The sequence below is a fragment of the Lutjanus erythropterus genome, chromosome 10 (genome assembly GCF_056507025.1).
Source record: "Lutjanus erythropterus isolate fLutEry1 chromosome 10, fLutEry1.hap2, whole genome shotgun sequence".
Classification (NCBI taxonomy): domain Eukaryota; kingdom Metazoa; phylum Chordata; class Actinopteri; order Lutjaniformes; family Lutjanidae; genus Lutjanus; species Lutjanus erythropterus.
Window position 1 is genome coordinate 5,915,423 of NC_139326.1, and position 17,729 is coordinate 5,933,151.

At 39.3% G+C, this 17,729-nt stretch overlaps 3 protein-coding genes across 3 annotated transcripts in view; 2 read left to right on the plus strand and 1 right to left on the minus strand.

Moving 5' to 3' along the window:
- aebp1b (AE binding protein 1b) overlaps positions 1–1,654 on the plus strand; it is a 26,893-nt gene extending 25,239 nt beyond the window's left edge. Inside the window, exons 21-22 of the mRNA XM_084728027.1 lie at positions 476–642; positions 749–1,654. Of these exons, the coding sequence (XP_084584153.1) occupies positions 476–642; positions 749–1,129 (548 nt within the window). The 3' untranslated portion in view covers positions 1,130–1,654. The remainder of the gene's footprint in view (positions 1–475; positions 643–748) is intronic.
- Positions 1,396–7,513, minus strand: pold2 (polymerase (DNA directed), delta 2, regulatory subunit). The gene is made up of 11 exons (XM_084728026.1): positions 7,298–7,513; positions 6,877–7,112; positions 6,168–6,289; positions 5,950–6,073; positions 4,876–4,990; positions 4,562–4,760; positions 4,385–4,465; positions 3,734–3,891; positions 3,510–3,637; positions 3,314–3,415; positions 1,396–1,981 (listed from the first exon to the last, which is right to left on the minus strand). Exons 2-11 carry the CDS (start codon positions 7,103–7,105, stop codon positions 1,821–1,823), a joined length of 1,419 nt encoding a protein of 472 aa, XP_084584152.1. The 5' UTR covers positions 7,106–7,112; positions 7,298–7,513; the 3' UTR covers positions 1,396–1,820.
- Positions 7,514–8,005: 492 nt separating this feature from the next.
- nono (non-POU domain containing, octamer-binding) lies at positions 8,006–9,718 on the plus strand. The gene has a single exon (XM_084728028.1). The coding sequence runs from the start codon at positions 8,144–8,146 to the stop codon at positions 9,452–9,454; it is 1,311 nt and encodes a 436-aa protein (XP_084584154.1). The 5' UTR covers positions 8,006–8,143; the 3' UTR covers positions 9,455–9,718.
- Positions 9,719–17,729: the final 8,011 nt, after the last annotated feature.

The window sequence follows — 17,729 nt, forward strand, 5'->3', positions numbered from 1 at the left end:
CTGATGAATGCTGTGGGCTAAACAACACCATCTGCTGGAGTGTTTTTATATCCACACCCTCCCTGACGACGGCCTGAAACCGAAATATGTCTGACTTTGTATTAAGGTCTAACATGACCGTGCCATGACAGCAAATGTATTTTAATTGTTTCAAAAGACTGTGCACTGGAGTTTTTTGAGAATGTGTGTCCCTCCACTTCAAACAAATGCATTCTGAGTCCAGGAAGTACTCCTACCCAAACATTTTTTGGCACTTTGAGCAAACTAAGTGCCATCTAGTTTGATGATATTGGAGAGGAGGCAGACATTTCCAAAACTCTGCAACTCACACCAAAAGAATCCAGATAGCACTCCAGGTATGAGTGAACTGTCTCTTTAATGTGTAACAATGTCCTCTCAAGTCAGATTATTTGAAACACATTATAGCACCCCCTGCACTGAAATTAAAGTCTCTGTCTTCTGTCTGTGATTGCAGCGTCGTCAGGGGACTACTGGCGGATGCTTAACCCAGGGGAGTACCGTGTGACTGCTCGAGCTGAGGGCTTCTCACCTGTGACCAAACTCTGCGTGGTGGGTTACCAGTCAGGAGCCACTGCCTGCAGCTTCAACCTGGCCAAGTCCAACTGGGACCGCATTAAACAGGTACTCAGGGAAAAAAATATGTATTTTTTGATTTTGGGGTGAACTACCCCTTTAATAATCAGCTCTAGTACTGAATAAAGTGTCTGTTTTAAAATTTCCTCTGCAGATTATGGCCCTCCATGGCAACAAGCCAATTCGACTCAGCTACGGCAACAACAGAGTACAGCACCCTGCGGTCGTTAACGGCAACAGGCGCGTCTTCAGTGGCAATGATGGGTATTCGCAGAATTCGCAAATCAGCGCTGAGAGGCAGAGGAGAATCAGGATAGCTCGTCTCCGTCGCCTCCGGCAACAAAGACTAATGAGGCTAAGATCGACAACGACGACGACGTTACCCCCGACGACAACCACAATTCCCACAACGCCAGAGACCACCACATCCTGGTACGACTCGTGGATCATAGGGGAGGGACAGTCCTCGACGCCTGGTGGTTTCACAGACTCCATCGTGGATTATAACTACGAGTACAAGATCGATGACTATTAAACGAAACACACACGATTCAGTAAACGAGCAGCCGTCCTCCTATGTGTAGTTCTCATTGCCATGTTGTACTCTGACGAGGAATCTTGTCTTTGTACAAAAGCAGTGGCAATGTACAGAATATTAACTATATTAATTGTATAAAGATAGTGTATCTATTACTTAACTAAGTGCCTCTTCACAGAACTTGACCCTCTTAATTAATAGTACTTCCATTTCACAGTTCACACTGCATTTTTCTGACATGTCATTAGTCTTTTTTTATGAACTTCTTGCTTCATGAAAAGATGTTTATTGTGGACGCACATTAAAAAAAGTCATGACTTTTTTTTTTTCACTTCAGAGTTGAATTATTTACACTGTTTTCATCCATGGCAGCAATGTTTTTTTTTTACAGTATGAACAATAAAGGTTTTAAGAGCATTTGTTCAAAGTTGGTAACAGAGTCAGAGGAGGTTAAAGATTCTTCTGTCAGACACAGTTTGGGTAGAAGAGATATTTTTCAAATAAATGCTTGTTAATACACAACGTTTGTATTCTCTTTTTCTTTTTTTAAGCACATTCGTGAGCCCTGATTTCACTGACCTTTATGATAGTGCGTGTGATTAGTCTGTGCTCAGGAAACATTAGTCTGACTGTGCATCGATAGTGTCCAAGAAGTGTCAGCATGTTGTGTTGTGCGTGGATCAGGACGTCAGTGGCTGATGTTCATCTCACTTTCCTCATCGTCGTCAGCGGAGAACGCAGAGAAGCTGACTGGTTCACATTCAAGAGTACGTAAGTTGACCAGGCACGCCGTTTGAGTGCTGCTGAACTCTGGAACAGAAACCAAAAGGACTTCTTGACCATCAGGACCTGGAAGGAAGAGAAGAAGAAATGTATTAGTTGTTGATCGATATGGATTATTCTATGGCAGATGCTGATATTTAGAGAGTCGGTCGGAAAAGAAAAGTCCATTATTCTATACGCATTACAATCTTATATAGATGTTTACTTTAGCTAGAAAAATGTTTAGTTGGACATTTTATTAATAAATGAAACAGATATTAGGGCATGAGGGATATTTAAGGGGGAGTAGGGTATAGGATTTCAGAAGGTACTGTTTACAATTTAACATATTTAATGCCAGCCAGTATTTGTTTTAGACTAAATTTGTCATTTAGGATGGAGGAACCAGGGCTGCAACTAATACTAATTTTAATAGTCAATTAATCTGTTGATTATTTTCTCAATTAATAGTTGTTTGCCTATAAAATGTCAGAAAAAATGGTGATGAATGTTCACCAAAGCCCAAGATGATGTCTTCAAATGTCTTGTTTTGTCCACAACCCAAACATATTCATTTTACTGTCAGAGGGGAGTAAAGAAACCATCAAATATTCACATTTAACAAACTGAAATCAGAGCATTTGGATATTTTTTCTTTAAAAAATTACTCGCGATTAATCTATTATCAAATTAGTTGGCCATTAATTTAATCATTGTTTATTAATCGATTAATTGTTGCAGCTCTATGAGAAACATGTTAACATTTAGGGAAGATGATGGTCAGTGAGGCTAACGTTTATAGCAGGATGAGAGTTATACAGTTGAACAGTGCCCAAAACTCAGAAGGCAGCCTGCAGATGTGTCTACAGACATTTTTTGCTTATTGGCCTCTTGGGTGCAAAAATCAGCCGATTATCTCAAAACAGCAGAAAATCTGCCAACCAACTAGCCAGTCCATCAGTTTGTCCATCCGGAGTCTAAAGAAAGACCAAGGTGATCATTCAACAAGGACACTTCACCTGCATACCTGATTGGACCCACAGTTTCTCACTGCACTCATGTAAATAGTAGGGGTGTAACGATGCATCAATATATCGATCAAATAAAATCGATGCAAAGTGAAAATACTGATCTACCTTGTCATGTTTGAGATACATCATTTTGAAATTGCCATGGAATGTCTGTGTGCTCTACGTGTGGTAACCATGGAAACGGCACCTAGCAGCAGGTGATCCTGTGTGAGAGAAGGACTACCATGGCTGTTTCGCAGGACTGCACCCACTTGTCGTCTCGCCTGTCAAATCGCCCATGCCTCCATACCTGCCTGCTTACATCTCATTTAAAATTAATTACTAGGCGCCTCAATCGCTCCCCGTCTGAAAAGACCTTTATGTGTAGATGTTCACATCACACACTGACCTGTGATGAGCTTGGAGTTGAAGGTTGGAGCGTTGCCGCTGAAGTAAACATGGGGACACTCTTCCAGGATGAAAGGGTCTTTTTGGTAAAAAGGGTAGCAACCTGACACAAAAGATAGAGAAAACAGGGTCAATGATTTGAACCGATTTCAGCCAGTAGGCTTGAGTGTTATTTTGAATCTACTCGTCTGACTAACCGAGAGTATCAGGAGCCGTAGGGGCCATGTGTCTGAGTCGTAGCGTTTCCTCTAGTATTTCCAGGTGATCGTCCATGCTGGTGTACTTCTGAATGTCACTGACATTCTGGCCAGATGTGCCGAGGAACCTTCACAGAAACACAGAAGGCCTTAAACACACACTGGCTTGAAATTCAAGACTAAATGCAAGATACAAAATAATGACTGCATATGGTGTTGCTTACCTCACTCCATCAATGTTGGCTTGGTATGGATTGGAGGCCAGCTGTAGTGTTGGGTACACTGAGGACAAGGGGAACATACAGCGGTGGAGAGGTTGCTGTGGAAGGGTGTAGTTGGTGGGGTCATTCTGGCCCGGCATGAGATCCACTGGAAGTGAGGCCTTGGACAGCAGGAAGTAATGACAGTGACAATCATATCTATGTTATCCCTTTATTTAGGTCCTCACACTCAAGCTATATTTTGTCAAAGGCATTAACTATTTCTGATGTTTATGATCTACAAATGATCTTTGTATTCAAGCAAATTCATTTTGGGTCTGCTGAATCCAACATTTATTTTCATTATCAATTATTCAGTCAACATTTCTTTCATGTAATCAATGAATTCTTCATTCTATAAAATGTCAGAAAATGTCTAACAGGCCTAAATTTTTGTGGAAAATCAATTTAAAAAATGCTCATGAATTGAATATCAGACAGGAATAATATAATCAGAAATATTCAACAGATGGCCACCACACTGTAAACAATAAACAATATGGCAAAATCTCTGATGGTAAATAAGAGTATAGCAATTCACAGTATGTACTCTCATATTGCCCACAATAAAATTTTAAATTGCATGTACACACTCGGAGAGGGAGGGAGACTCACCACCAGCTGAAGCAGCAGCTCGTCCAGCAGACGAACAGCCTCCACGCTGCCAGCCTGAGTCTTCTTGGTGAGGTACTTGGGCTTAACAGAGTGGGTAAAACAGGTATTTAAATATTTAGTTGAATTAGTAAAACTTACAAGAGATATACAGAATGTAAATTAACAAGTGCCAGTTACCTTCGATGACGCGTCCTTGTCCTGGGTGCTTTGGCTCAGGAGGTTTCCAGCCAGTAGGACCCTGGAAATTTTCGCTGCCCCGCTCTGCTCACCCTGGTCACCGAGCTGGCCAGTTACCATGTCAACCAGCAACTGTAGCCCCAGCATGCTGTCAGCATGGCTACTGCCAAGACCAAGTCCTGAGGCCAGAAGCACAAACCTGGATGAAGACCGCAAAACGGCATTAAAATCTATTACCACAAAAGGCTGCGATTGAAGCCGCGTATATATATATATGTGTGTGTGTGTGTGTGTGTGTGTGTGTGTGTGTGTACCTGTCAGAGCTGAGCGCAGGTCTTGGTGTCTGCAGAGGAAGATCAGCCATGCAAAAGTCCTCAACTGTGAACTTCCCATCATTCCTCTCAGCTCCATAAATTGCAATAACACTACCTGAAAGAGAAGACGTGCCAGACAAGACGCGTGATCACAGCTGTGCCTGAGTGATGCAATAGCAAGATCTTTCACAGTGTCTTTACTAGAGATGAGAATCAAGAACCACTGAGAACCGGTTCCAAATGGTCCAATCCATTGGAGTATTAAGCCTCTGAATTCATCAGTTTCTTTTACTGATGTCAGCATGTTTTTCTGACAGTTGCAGATTGCAAAACAATCATGTCAAACCTGTGCGTCTACACTACTGGAAACTTGCAACAAGGAGGAGTCATGGTGGTGAAGAAGAAATGGTACAAAGCGTGGTTTCATTTCATGAAGACAGATGACAACAGTGCTCCTTCTAATGTCTGTAAAATCATTTCAAGTAACAGTGGAAACGCCAGCAATATGCTGGAACATCTTTCTGCTCAACACAGGCTTGAATTCCAGGAATGCTGTGTATTTGACACTATGCATGAGTGCCGCTGTTTCACAATGGAGCAGAAGGTACATTAAAGGAGCAATATGTAGCCACTGTGCATGCAGAAATGAATACTACAGTCCAAACAACACATTGGAGCCATAGACTGTATATTAAATAGGTTGAATGTCTATTTAATATACAATCTATGGTTGAAGCATAACATGTTTCCTTCATCTCTAATGACATAATGATGACTTTATGATTTATTACAGTAAAAATATCACAATCATATTATATATGTATATTTTTTCTTTGACAAAACCTGGATGAAAATGAATACTCAACAAATATTCTCTCATTTCATTCATTGTAGATGATGACAGAAAGACCCTTGCTATAGCTAGTTCTCATGCTACAGCCAGCTCAACTAAAATTAATAAGGAAGAAATAAGGAAATTGATAAACAATCAGTAAGCAGAATCGATAATGGCATGGGTATCACAAAATCTTATCAATTATCATCCATAGTCTTGACCTCAAGAAAAATCCTGACCTGTGGCACACTTGTCTCTGTCGATTTTTCCTTCCAGTTTGATCCTCTGCAGCTCGTCCTCCAGGATCAGCTCATCTGTGTCACTGATGTACTTGGCTCGTGCAGGCTGGGGCAGCAGGTTGTGCTGGAGGAGACACAAAAACAGAAGACACATGATACATGACACCTGCCAGCAAGCTGATTTCATTCTGACTGGTGAATTTTGCATGCATGCAGACCTCATCGCTGATCTCTCTCAGAATAGACGGCTGCAAGTCCATGCGCTTAAACAGGGTTCCCACAATGCAACACTGCTCCCCTGTCTGAAGATCACACAGCTTCCTGATGAGCACGTCTGATCCTGGCAGAGACAAAAAAAGACAAACAGTATAGTATTAGTATAAAAAAAGGACAATCAATGCCTCTTTCAAAACCATGTAAAAAAAAAAAAAAAGGATGCTAGGACAACTGAAGTATGATGATATGATGATGATGATGATGTGTACAGATTCTTGGCTGGTCAGTACTCCAATGTTATCTTATGTTATGCTGTATAGCTATGAGTAATATGCAACAAACGTAACAATAAAATAACCATCGAATTTTTACACGTTTTCATGACATGCCTTTATTTTGTGCACCAATTTATAGTGAGTAATATCAATGAGTATGGTATCTACAAGCAGTATCAGTATCAATATCTACATCATTAGAAAATCCTAACAATACCCATCCATGGTTGTTGTTGCCGTTCAGGTAGTTTTTATGTAGTTTTTGTGATGTGTTTCTGTGTCGGCCCACCCGTACTATGTGCTGCACTACAAACTAGCTCTCTGAGAACGACCCTATCCCCCTGCTTACCTAAATGTTTTCTACATCAAACTAAACTAAGTATAATTCAGATGCTTCAGAGGTCCAGATGTAGGTCAAATAGTATCCTGAGCTCACCCCACTTCTGCTGGGCTCTCTCTGACAGCAGGGGCCTCATCTGCATGAGTCGTGCAGCGTAGATGTGAGCATACTGGCGGCTGAAACTCCTCTCCCCGACTTTGTAGCGCTCGGCACAGGGACTGTAAGCCAGCGACATCCTCTCAAAGACCGGCCCCTGGTCCTCCGACGCAGGGTGGCTGAGCAGAGAGGAGGAGCCCCCCTTCTGGGCGCTCAGGTCGGAGAACATGACTGTCCTGAAGCAGAGGCAGAGGCAGAGGAGAGTTTATATACAATGAATGACTGCTGTGCACGTTTATACAGTGGTTTTACAAGCTAACAAGTCAAGGGTTTAACGTAGCTAGCGTCAATGAAAGCTAGTAGAACTATTTGTGCTCTTCCCAAAACATGCAGACTGGTGTCACAGATTTAACGAATTTACCTTTAAGGAGGGAAACTCAAGCGTCAGCTGTTATCCGTCTTAAATATTATATTAAGTTATAGTTTCAGATATCACTGTTGACGTTCCCTGTCAGCGAGCAAAACAGACGATTCCCGCGAAATCACCCGCTCAACATTACACGTATTCTCGCGAGAAACTGCGGACAGAAGAAGAAGAAGAAGAAGAAGAAGAAGAAGAAGAAATAAATAGAATATTAACACAAAAACGCACCATAAACCTTAACGAAAAATACCGACATCATATTTAAGAGACAAGAGGGAAATACACATATAAGATTTTACAAAAGCTGAGGCCAATCTAACCTTAAAAAAAATAAATCTTTAAGTGTGTAAAAAGTATGAATATATGGGGCTTTTTATGTGCCACATTGATATATGTTTTTTATATTTATATGGTATTGTCTCATTTAGAAATGCAACAAATATGAGAATAGTTTTGAGAGACGAGATTTATGACAATATTCTTCTTCTTAATACTACTACTACTACTACTACTACTACTACTACTAATAATAATAATAATAATAATAATAATAATAATAAATATACGTCTCATGTTCTATATTCCTCCCCTGATTATAAATGATTTTATCCCCCTAACTATAAATATTTGGAGCAAAAAGAAAGACTTTTTGTCGCACCGTCGCGGAAAATAGCGTCACGGTTCAAATATACACGTCGCACTGAATTGACGTCACAATAGCGTCGCGGGCAGCACGCAGCCTCGCCATTTTCGCAGCTCTTTGTGCGCCACTGCCTGCTAAGGGTTAGCGTCTTTTTTTAATCACCGATTCCTCGACTCGGGTTTTAATTTGGCTGCAGAAAGATGCAAGGAAACAGAGGCCCTCAGCAGAACCACGGCCCGAACCGCCCGGGAGAGCAGAAGAAACCCGGCGGGACGAACACCAATGGGCAGCAGCCGGAGCCCAGCGAACAGACCAGCCCCAATGAGGCCTTAACCCTGGACCTGCAGAGCTTCAGGAAACCCGGGGAGAAAACCTTCACCCAGCGGAGCAGGCTGTTTGTAGGTAACCTCCCCACCGGAGTCACCGAGGAGGACCTGGAGAAGCTGTTCGCCAAATACGGCAAGGCCAGTGAGATCTTCATCAACAAGGAGAGAGGCTTCGGCTTCATCCGGCTGGAGACCCGGATCATCGCAGAAATCGCCCGGGCAGAGCTGGATGATACCCCGTTCAGAGGCAGGCCAATACGGGTGAGGTTTGCAACACACGGCGCTGCTTTAACTGTAAAAAACCTGCCTGAATTTGTGTCCAATGAGCTGCTGGAGGAGGCCTTCGCTGTGTTTGGGCAGATAGAAAGAGCTGTGGTGATAGTGGACGACCGGGGGAGGCCCACAGGGAAGGGGATAGTGGAGTACACCTCAAAGCCAGCTGCAAGAAAAGCTCTGGATAAGTGTGGAGATGGTGCCTATCTTCTCACAGCCTTCCCTCGACCCGTCACAGTGGAGCCTATGGATCAGTTTGATGAAGAGGAGGGACTGTCAGAGAAGCTCATCAACAAAAACCAGCAGTATCACAAAGAGCGAGAGCAGCCACCACGGTTTGCTCAGCCGGGCTCCTTCGAGTACGAGTACGCCATGCGCTGGAAGGCCCTGATGGAGATGGAGAAGCAGCAGTACGAGATGGTGGACCGCAACATGAAGGAGGCCCAGGAGAAGCTGGAGGCCGAGATGGAGGCGGCCAGACACGAGCACCAGGTGATGCTGATGAGGCAGGACCTGCTGAGGCGACAGGAGGAGCTGCGGAGGATGGAGGAGCTCCACAGCCAGGAGGTGCAGAAGAGGAAACAGGCCGAGCTCCGGCAGGAGGAGGAACGCCGGAGGAGAGAGGAGGAGATGAGGATGAGGAATGAGGAGATGATGAAGAGGCAGCAGGAGGGCTTCAGGGGCAACTTCAATGAAAACAGGGAGCAAGACATGAGGATGCACATGGGCATGAACAGAAACTCGCTGGGTGGTAATTCTGGTCCAGCTGGTGCTGCGGGGATGGCGGCTGAGAACGCCCCGATGATGTCGGGCCCTGGAAACAACAACATGCCCGGAGGAGGTCAGGGAGGCTTCCCCAGGGGCCTCCCAGGGCCTGGAGACTATGGACCTAACAAACAACGCAGATTTTGAATAAAATGTCTATTTTCCCCGTCTTTTTCATACTCACTGTATTCTAAAGTTCAGGTAGTGAGGGTTACTTTTTGAAAAAACTGTTGCATGTTTTTTTTTTTACTTTTTATTTGTACTTTTTAGTACTAAAATGTCATAAATTCTCCAAATGAGCCATGTGTTTTACTTTATTTTTCACCTTAATGTATTTTTTCATAGGGATAGGAAATGTTTTTGTCCTGGATATATTGACTTTTCTGGAATAAATTCATGATTCCCTAAGAATTTTGTTTGATATTCAAGATTTGTCAGTGCCCTTTAAAGCAGTCAAATATGTCACCATGTCAGCATGTTCAGGTTTTATTAAAAAAAATTGAACAAATGAAGATACATTTTATCTACATCAGACCAGGGCTGGGTATCATTAGTAAATAACTTGACAGAAATGACCCAGTTTTAATCCCCAAGTAGAATCGAAACTTCCTCAGTCAAACAATACCTGCATTTAATCCTTTTTGTACCAAGATATATTAAAACATGACTATTTGTCTAATTTTATCAGCCAATCAGAATGATTATTTCAGGAATGTAAGAAGAAAATTAGTTGCCAACTATTTTTTATAATTGTTTCAGTCATTTTTAAAACAAAAATATTTTGTTTTTGCTGGTTTCAGACTCTTAAATGTTGGGATTTCCCCCTTTTCTATGTCATTATGACAAGTCTTTGGATTTTTAAGTGTTGGTTAGACAAAGAAATTTTAAGTAGGGCTGCAACTATTAGTTATATTTATTATTGATTATTTTGTCATTTTCTCAGTTAATATCAGAAAATGGTGAAAAATGTTGTTCAGTGATGTCCTGCTGGACCACTTGGGGCTCTGGGAAACTGATGAATGTTTCACTTTTTTTTTTTTTAACATTTTATAAACTTTTAATCTATTAATTGTGAAAATAATTGGAAGATCAATCAATAATGAAAATAATTGCAGCCCTGCATTGGTTATAGATATCATAATTTTGGGGAAATTTACTGTTTTCTCCACTTTCAGAGTGAGAAACTAACAGTGACAGACCCTTTTTGTATTTTTATCTAAATTATATTTCCAATATTTGATGCACTCAAATAAGTAGAAAACCTGACACAAGTGTGAAGATGGCAGCAAAAATGTATCTGATCCACACTGCGGTCAAATAATTCAGCAGAAATACATCAGAAGAAAAAAAAATGCTTTAAATAGATTCTGTATTCCATGTCTGCAGAGTTTCAGTCAGTCTCAGATTATGCAGAGAGCTTTGAAATTATGTGAAACAGATTTATTATGTTATATTGTCTCAACTGTTGATTGTCCATGGAATCAGGGAATCAGGAAAAGATAACAGACGGTAATACTGCAGAAGCTTTGTCTGCAGGGAAGCCCACAGTTTGTCCAGTGTTATCACTGCTGTCAGGGTATTGATTTAACGAACACTGTGGCGCTGATGAATCAATGACCTGAAACACAATAGACCTTTTTCACAGCAGCCATTCTGACGTGAAATATTAGGGTAAACACAGGTGTTACTAATGATACCAATTAAGGCCCTGTTCCATTTAGAGTAACAGAGCCTCTCCAGTGAGCCAGCATGCACAATAACATCACTTTAACTCTGTCTGACCTGAATGGAACTGAAGCTGAAGTAGTATCACTGGTAACGCCTGTATTTAAACTGCTATTTCCTGTCACAATGGCTGCTGTGAAAGAGATGTATTCCAGTCGAACTGTCAATCAAAACCCACATCATTTATCATTTCACACTCTTTTTACCGCTCTAATTTCAATTCACGTGTTTTCAACAACTCCATTTTTTCTTTACTTCCACCACTCATACATAACTGCCTCCAGCATAGAGCTCAGCAGGTCTCTTTAATGTCATGCTATTGTAACATTTCATAGGAGGAACAGCAAAGGTATAATTAATACTATAAATGGCTCCCAGTGGAACTGACCCGAATTTAACAGTAATAAATGATACCTGTGCTTTCCTTGTCATGGCAACATGAAGGTGTTGTTGAGCGTTGTGAAAACCAGGTACTGTCCTCTGCTTTTTATTAGCAGCTGACTCCTCGAGTAATTCACTACCCACACACCTAGACGTCTCGTGACTCATCCACCGTCGAAACAGAGAGCAAACTGACAGAGTTACTGGGTGAAGGATGAAGCCCGAACGCTGCTGCCCACACAGTCGGACATGACATGGAGGGTAGTGACTCCTGCATTCCTCACTGTACACTAACCAGCTCTGAGTAATATGAGACGAAGGGAAGGGCTGTGTGTGCGAAGTGGACAGTAGGAGGAAGTATCTGCTGGTCAGGGAAAAATCTTAAAAATCACCCATACTGATGCATTTTATGAAATACTTCATCTTTTATCTGAACCCTGTCAGTAATATGTGACAGTCAAGCCATAAAATCATTAGTGAATTTGTAACATGAAAATTTGGGAATTAAGGAACTTAGAGGAACTTGACAAACCAACAAAGTAAGGCAGAAGTAGGCAGAAGTAAAACTTACATTCCCCTACCCCTTTCTCACTTCTCCTCTATTAATTCATGTATCATAGTATAATAACCTTATATCATTTTATTTATAATATAATATAATATAATATAACATAACATAACATAACATAACATAACATAACATAACATAACATAATACATACATAGAAGTTTTGTTGATTCATACTTAATTCTGGCCACTTGCTTGAGTAAATCATAGAAGTATATAAGTCCTATAAGATATACAATACTAATATTGTCTTTATGCAAAAAAAAAAAAAAAAAGTAAAAAAGTATAAATTGTGTTTGTATCTGATTGCAGGCTGCTGGGAGACGTTATACACTTATAAACTAAAAACCCCAGTTCTACAAAAGAGGGGACGTTGTTTAAAATGTGAATAAAAACAGAATGCAATAATTTGCAAAACCGTTTTGACCTACATTCAATTGAATACAGTACAGAGACAAAAGATCTAATGTTCAAAGTGATGAATTTTATTGTTTTTTGTAAATATACACTAATTCTGAATTTGATAACTGCGTTACTAAGTTCCAAAAAAGTTGGGACAGGAGCCTGTTTACCACTGTGATACATCAGCTTTTCTTTTAACAACACTCAGTCAGTGTTTGTGAACTGAGGACAATAACTGTTGAAGTTTAAAAAGTGAAATTCTTTCTCATTCTTGCTTGATATATGACTTCAGGTGTTCAACAGTCCGGGGTCTCTGCTGGTGTATTTTTTGCTTCATAATGCACCACACATGTTCAATGAGAGGCAGGTCTGGGCTGCAGGCAGGTCAGTCTGGTACCTGAACTCTTTTACTATGAAGCCTTGCTGTTGAAACACATGCAGAAACAAGCAGGGACGTCTCTGAAAAAGAAGCTGTCTGTTGTTAATAAACAAGTGGTGTCAAACAAAATTAAAGGTCAAAGATCACGGTGAAGTTTTTAAATGCTTCTAGTGCTGGTTTCAGTTCTGCCCCGTGCCGTGTCTGCAGTCTGTAACGTACATCACGCCCCAGTGTTTGAGTTTCATGAAGGAGCCCCTCTTCTAGATGAAACCCAAATAGAAACACTGTGCAGAGAGAAAGTCTGGTTCATAAACAAGGGCTGTGTTGGTGAAAGTGGACTGAAACCGTTCAGGCTTGCATAATAGCCAAACAGTTGTAGTGTGCATGTGCCAGACCACTGCAGTAAAAGGAACAAGAAAACATTTTTAAATGTGCACAAAAATGCTCAGCATTTCATTTATTTCCATCAAGAAAAAAAACAAATTGTTATTTTTAAAGTTCAGGTTATAAACTTAAAAATCTCATGTGTCATTTAGATACATAGGGGCCTAATAAATAATCAGGGAGAAAAAAAACACTGAATTTGTCAAAAAGAAAAAAAAGAAAAAAAAAAAGCCTATTAGATATGTATGATTGTTAGAAATTAAAAGAGGTACATAACCCAGACAGAGAATTTTATGAAAGGTTCCCAAAAATATCGGGAAAAAATAATCTCTGATGTAATATTCACATTAAATAATCTGCTTAAAATTCATCCAAATCACTCATTTTGCACAAACTTCATGCAATTATTCCGGTTGCAGCTGATCAATGGTTCTGTACTGGTATTGTTATGTATTTAATACGAAAAATACATAATATATGTCATTTAGTGATCAGTCGTCAGTTTATTCAATCATAGAAAAGGGGTCCCTTACCGAAAAAAGATTGAGAACCTCTGGATTAGACCATTTGTCACCCTCCCTGATAAAGGCAAGAATCTGATGGTAGTTGCAGATATTTGAGGATCCTCCTATCATCTCCATCATGTGAAGGTTTTTATTATCCCCTCGGACAGTTTTTCAGCTGACAGCTGAAACCTTTCCATGGCATCTACCCTTCACCTGTATCGGAGTCCAGAAAGCTAAAGATAATCAGCTCGTTACACCATCCAGCCTGCACAATAAGTCCATAAATAATGACTGATAAGGACTTCGTCATAAAGAGGGGAAAGTGTGAGTTATCTGGAGGGCAGATCAGCAAGGTCTCTGAGGAAAAAAAAGTGATACAGGTACTTTTTTAACACTCAACCCTGAAGGAGAGATGTGAGAGATTGTCTGCAGCTCTCGCTGCGCAATTTTTGTTTTGGGTCAATCATGAAATGGAGACTTTCGAGTCTGCACCCTAGAAAAGTGTGATGATTTCATAGTTGTTTGTCGCCAATTATATTTTAACATTATGTATATGAAAAATGATCTGTGCATAATTGCATAATATTTAAAACCCTGCATGATTATATAGATATACATGTTAGACTAACTAAAACAGGCCATGCAGTATTGTCAGTAAATGCAGCTTCAGTCAGCACTGGTCATTTCAGGGCCTTTTTTTTTAGACAAATTAGTATAATTTATATAATATTACAGCAGCTTTTTCATTTGCGTGTCACCAAGGAAAACGTTTATTTTATTTTTCTATTCATCTTTGCAAAGCAGCGTCAGCAACATTTAACTGCACGCTTGTTTCTGTCTCATCATCAAGTTGCACAATTATTAAATGCAAACATGAATTGCAATTGAAGTAAAATATATTTTACTAACAAATAAAGAAGTATTATGAGCAGTAGGTACTAACATTAAATGCAAAATTGTTCTCTCTCTCTCTCTCTGTATTAAAATACACACACACATACACACACCAAAAATAACTGTGATATCTTGTTGCTGCTCATGTTTTATATCATATGATCATATTCTTTCCATGTAAAACCTTATTCTGTTCAGTTTTAGCTACGATAAATGCAGTGCAGTAAAAATAAATTTCCCCTAAAAAAAGAACGATTTAAAATAAATAAATAAAATTAACTATAGTACTTCACTTCAGTACCTGAGTAAGTACAGAAACTTTCATGTTTTTTATTCTTTATTTATTAAGGTTAAATTTAAGTTTGGTTTACTGGTCATAGCAGGTTAACACAGAGTCAACAGTACAATGAAATGTGTGGGATAAGAAGAACAAGAGCACTAAGTTAAATCTAAAAGAGTTGAATTAGGTAATAAAATGCAGCTCTAAACTGGTATTAAAATAATACTAATACTGACATTAATTACAACACTATAAACATTAAACAAAAAAAGCACAGTGGTGGGAGTGTGTACAAGTATTGCAGAAACAACAACACTATATAAATATGATAATAACACTATATAAATAAGAAGTGACCTCCTCTGCTCCCTCTCTGAAACTCTTGGATGGTTCTGTTATATGAGAACATTTCATGTTAAAATAATTCTGCAACTTGAGTTTTAATTAATTTGATGTACGTCTCATTTCTAAAGGACACTGGGAACTAAAATCTGCAAAACATAGTGCAATCAGATACAAGTAACGGGACAATAAACATTAATATTTCTCTGACAGTCTCAACAGAAATGTGACATTATGAAGGTAAAAATTAAGGCAGAATTTACAAGTATAAATATGTGAAAACGTGTCTTAAAATGCTTCACTTTTGTTGAGACTGTCAGAGAAATACTGATCAAATGTGATGATGATTTTATTTGTCTGGAGTTTCTGCAAGGCTAACATATTTTATGCATTAATCAAGTGTTCCTGTTATTGTGTCCACACACTGAATTTCATTTGTCGGGTAATTCACGTGAGCAGTTATGAGTAAAATTAAAAAGGTTTCCCTCATATATTGTATCCTCTCTTCAGCGGAAAACTGGTTTGATTTAATACCTCATTTTATTGATAGAACTGTACTTTCCACATTCTTTGGTTGTTTGTTCTGCCGTTCATGGATCCGTGGATTCTGCACGTTAACTGTTGCATGTCACCCGTGTTCTCTGAAATGCCCATGACAAATTTCTCCTGAGGCAGATAATAAGGGCTAATCTAATCTAATCTACCCTGACCCTTGTGTTGATTTACATTACATATTGCTTTGTGCATTGAAGATCCCATGACAACAAAATTGTCAGCAAAAAACATGTGCCTTGTGCAGTTTTGCAAATGTAGAGGTGCTGAAGCTTTACATAAATATTACAGGTTACTTGTGAATCTGTTGTCCATCCTGCGTCTTCATGAAATTAATTTTTGTATACAGTATAAGTAAGCTTTGTAGTCAAGCCCTTATTGTTACACTGAAGTCCAAAATGTAGCCGCATGCTTTAAAGTCTACCCTGCACCTTAAACTTTTTGGATTTTACCAATAATTTCTTTTAGAAATACAGATGCTTATTACATTTTTGGCTCCATGTTGATTTAAAAAAAATAATAAATGGCCAGAGCAGAGTCTCTTGCGCATGTGGAGATTGTCATCATCTTAGTATGACCTTGAAAAGTCTTCTTTTATGATTGCAATAAAACAGAGCTGGAATAAACAAGAATAAAAATTAATTTCTCCACAGAACAGCAAGGCTAAACACTGCAAAAAGAAAAGGCTGGGTTCTTTTTAGATGAGATTAACTTGATCATTTCAGTTCTACAAAACCACCGTTTGGGCTCATTTGTGCTACAAATCGATCAACAATAGATAAATAGATAGTTATGTGGATAAATCACATGATTTCAATATACTGCACTCTGCAAAAAAGGAATTTCAAGAAAGTTAAAAAAAAGAGCCCTGTTTCTGGGAAATAAATCTTTTTTTCTAAAAAGAAAAAGAATCTTGTCAAGCAAGTTTTGCATCAGAAAAGCAACCTCATTTTTAAGAAAATACATCTAACATTGTCTTAATATTATATTACAACTAATACTGAACTATATTCAAGCAATAACATGCTAAGGCCATCATTTACATTTCCACATCTTGTGAAATGACAAGTTTGAATGAATCTATTTGTGTTTATTGTCAGTGAGTGCGAGTGCATCAGACTGAACACAAACTGCGTGGCTCATGAACACATTAAAACACGACACTCAGTAGTTTCTAAAGACATCTTCAGATCTAAATTGAAACTGATGAGTCCCAGTGCAGCGATGCATTTGGTTCAGTGATGCAGACAGATCCTGCAAGCATCAGTATGATCAGTTTTCTTCCAGAAAACTATATGTAAAGAAAATACACAGCACCAAGTTCAGTTTAGCTCTTTCTCTGTTGCTCACACATTCACTCCCTCCCTGAATGATGGACTCAGTGTTGTCAATATTTTTCACTGAAGCAGCTAGTTTTTCCCTAACTGTTTCAATTAAAAAAATGTTAAAATTAAGAATGCTGCTGGTGCATTAATTGAAGACAAAGTCATTACTTTTAATCATGCTTTTGGAAAAGGAAATGTGTCTAATTGTAAGCTTTGCTTGCAGGTCCCAAGAATTCAGAAAAACCTCAGAGCTTTCTTGACGAGTTTAGTAGAAAATGATGGTCGTCCCTCAGTGTGTTTTAAAAGGATATAAATAAATAAATGATGATGAAATAATAATGAAGGTATAGGTTCTAAAACTCAGCCCAATCAAGAAACCTAATTTCTCATTTTAAGTAAGTATTTTTTAAATAAGTGAAGTATTTACCTTAAAACAAGAGTAGTCCTGTCTTTACAGTGCAAAAGTTTTTGGTGTGCTGGCAAAGTTACAAAATTCTGCTTGATGTCGTGACTTATCAGTTTATGAAAGAACAAGGAACATCACTATATCTGCCCCGTTTCTTCTTGTCTTTTTTTACCATCTTTGTTTATCAGAAATTGAAATGCTTGTGCACCTTCGCCCTGATAGCGCTGCAGGAAAGTTTTATCTCCGCTGTAACCTTGACATGTGATAACGGGAGATTA